Consider the following 2,819-nt stretch of genomic DNA (forward strand, 5'->3'; position numbering starts at 1 on the left):
GACCAGACCTCGGCGCCGCGCTATGATGTAATCGGCCTTCGAATCTGGCCTTCTAAGGACGCGTCCTAGGTTTTCGAACAGAGCCTTTGTTTATTCTCATAAAGATTTCTCCTTATGCAGCCCGATGGATTTAGTGAGTTCACTTTTCAATGGAACTATCCCAGTTATGATCTATTAACAGGACATTCTTCCACTTGTCTAGAAGAAACTTGTTTTCTTTCTGGAAGAAACTCAACTCTGGTAAAAAAGTAACATTTTTGCAGAGAAAACTTTTTTTATATTATAGATATTAAAAATATTAGATGCTGCAAAATACTACCCACCTCCAGCCTCTTTGAAAATGATGGCGAGCTGTAGCTTTGGGTTGCGGGTCGGTGGAGGTCCTGTTAGGGAGCATCACTCAAAAATGATGTACTTCTGCTTTAAATTGGACGTATGTCGATTTCTGTACGTTTTTGGCTTCTTGGACGGGCTGAACTGAAACTGTATTACCCTCCGGGGATTAATTAAGTATAATTGAATTGAAGTGAATATAGTTCTCTGTCTAAAACAGTTAATCCAACCAGTGTTTGGTTTTAAATGGATTTTCTCGGTCTAGCACTAATCATTATAATGACTCCTGACTTCCTGTTTTTGTTCAGGTGCATGAGGCTACATATGAGGACCTGGAAAGAAACAACAAATACGATCTTCTAAGATCCACCAGGCACTTTGGAGGCATGGTTTGGTACCTGGTCAACGCTCGTAGAGCAGACGGACTCATGGTGGACATGCTGAGGAGAGAGCTGTGGGTTTCCGCCTCCTGTCTTTTTAAAATGTTACCTTTAAAAAAAGATGTTGGTCCTGAAGAGGAGCAGCACTAAGTCTCTGTGTCTGTCTGCAGGCTGCAGGACGCCATCAGCCTTGTGTCTCTGTTCCACATGGTCCATCCTCACAGCGAGTCGGCTCAGGAAGCAGCCGCCCAACGAGCTACCGGCACCGACCTCTTGAAGGTGATGAAATATTATTTATACTCTAGTATTTTCAATACAAAGTAATAATGTTCCAATTAATTATTAAAATTAAAAGTAAATAATAAAACATTTATATATCCATCTAATATAATAATAATTATTTCAAATTAATTAAACTTATAAATTGTAAAGTATTTGGAAAATGTTTATATCTGAATAAGTAAAGATTGAATTGGGATTCTGCATTTTTAGGGGATTCTCTGTTCTGTTGCATTGATATCGTTGGTGTCAGGAGCTAATGTGTGTTTTGCACACTAGCTTCAATATCCTGCTTTTATTTATTTTATCATCTTTTTATTCTTATTTTTTTTTCTTTATTATATTGTGTAGTTGGATGGATGTATGTGTGTGTGTGTGTATATATATATATATATATATATATATATATATATATATATATATATATATATATAAACTGTAACTGGAGCGTGTAACAAAAGCAATTTCCCTCTGGGATTATTAAAGTATTTCTGATTCTGCAGTTTGATCCTGATGCATATATGCATGTAGCTTCGCCTCAGAAAAGATGGTTACAGGTTTATAAATGCTTTAAAAACAGAGACTGGTTAGTTTTATCTTCATTAGGAAGTTTTTACAGCAAATCACATTAAAATAGGGAGATTTGGATAATCAAAAGTTTAAGCAGATGAAAACAAGATTGATTTATATTTAATTTTAATAAAATTCTAACCAATGTTGTGGACGGGTTTAGCACCACTAGTTGCTTAAAGTTAATGTTGCATTAAAGCTGTCACTAATTTGGTTTAAAATGTTCCAAAACTGCTGATTTCTGGGTCTTATAACGGTCGGACTGACCTCTGCATCGCTCGCTGTATCTGGTCGTTCACAGAAGAGACTAAAAGAAACACCTGGACGTATTTTTAGTCAGAGAATAAATGGTTGTGTCGTTCTGTATGAAACTAATGCTAACCTGTTTTTGTTGCTGCAGATCTATGCCCAGAAGGAGTCTCAGAGGTCGGGCTACATCGAGCTGGCTCTGCAGGCGTATGAAGAGAAATCTGCTGAAGGCTCATCTGCCTAAAATCCCAGCATCCAAACACCTGAACTTCTGATTGGGAAAGAATTTTACCAACAACCTGAACTGAACTTCAAACCCAAACATCCAATCTGGAGGCAGGATTTTAGAACCTGGTTTCATCTGTAAAGACTTTCATTCCTGTTTGTTTGGGATCTAAATCACTGAACTGAAACAGATGTAACGGCAAAATAAAATCTATATGTGAGTGAAAGGGTTGGCTTTGTTTTAAAAAACATGTGAAAGAAAAATGTTCCCTTCAATATAAGAAAGTTTCCCGAATATTCCAGAGAATAGTTCTCACTTTCTGAACTAAATAATATAATTGTGTCGGATAGTAAAGGCAATACACAAATTTAAATTTAGATGACAAAAACTCTTTGGTTGGATATATTTCATTCATTATTTTGAATTGCATCTATAATCCTAAAATAGGATTCAAAAGAACTTTTAAAGTAGTTATCGATTTGTGAACTGAATTATTTTATTTGATCAGCTATTGAAGCATCATCTCAATAAAACTGGGAGGCGTACAGTAAAATAAAACATCTCTTTTTCAATCTTTGTGTTCTGTTCCATTGATTATGAGACAAGCTACTGATCTTCTAACCACTTGCTTTTCTTTTAAAAGCTTTTTCCAAATGAAGTTTATCCAGCTGATTGGAGCTGAATTCATCTTTTCTTCTTCTGATCATAATCCTAAAATAAAAAACAGCAATGGGAAATACACCTTTACGGAAGAGGATTAGGGCAACTGAAAAAAAAAAAAA

The 2,819-nt window shown here is 35.7% G+C and overlaps 1 protein-coding gene across 1 annotated transcript in view; it reads left to right on the forward strand.

Moving 5' to 3' along the window:
* The window catches only part of mrps22 (mitochondrial ribosomal protein S22), a 16,754-nt gene extending 14,496 nt beyond the window's left edge, over positions 1-2,258 (forward strand). Inside the window, exons 6-8 of the mRNA XM_015371452.1 lie at positions 642-787; positions 884-992; positions 1,963-2,258. Coding sequence (XP_015226938.1) covers positions 642-787; positions 884-992; positions 1,963-2,055 — 348 coding nt within the window. The 3' untranslated portion in view covers positions 2,056-2,258. The remainder of the gene's footprint in view (positions 1-641; positions 788-883; positions 993-1,962) is intronic.
* Positions 2,259-2,819: the final 561 nt, after the last annotated feature.

The sequence above is a fragment of the Cyprinodon variegatus genome, unplaced genomic scaffold (genome assembly GCF_000732505.1).
Source record: "Cyprinodon variegatus isolate N-32 unplaced genomic scaffold, C_variegatus-1.0 Scaffold58, whole genome shotgun sequence".
In the NCBI taxonomy this organism is placed as follows: domain Eukaryota; kingdom Metazoa; phylum Chordata; class Actinopteri; order Cyprinodontiformes; family Cyprinodontidae; genus Cyprinodon; species Cyprinodon variegatus.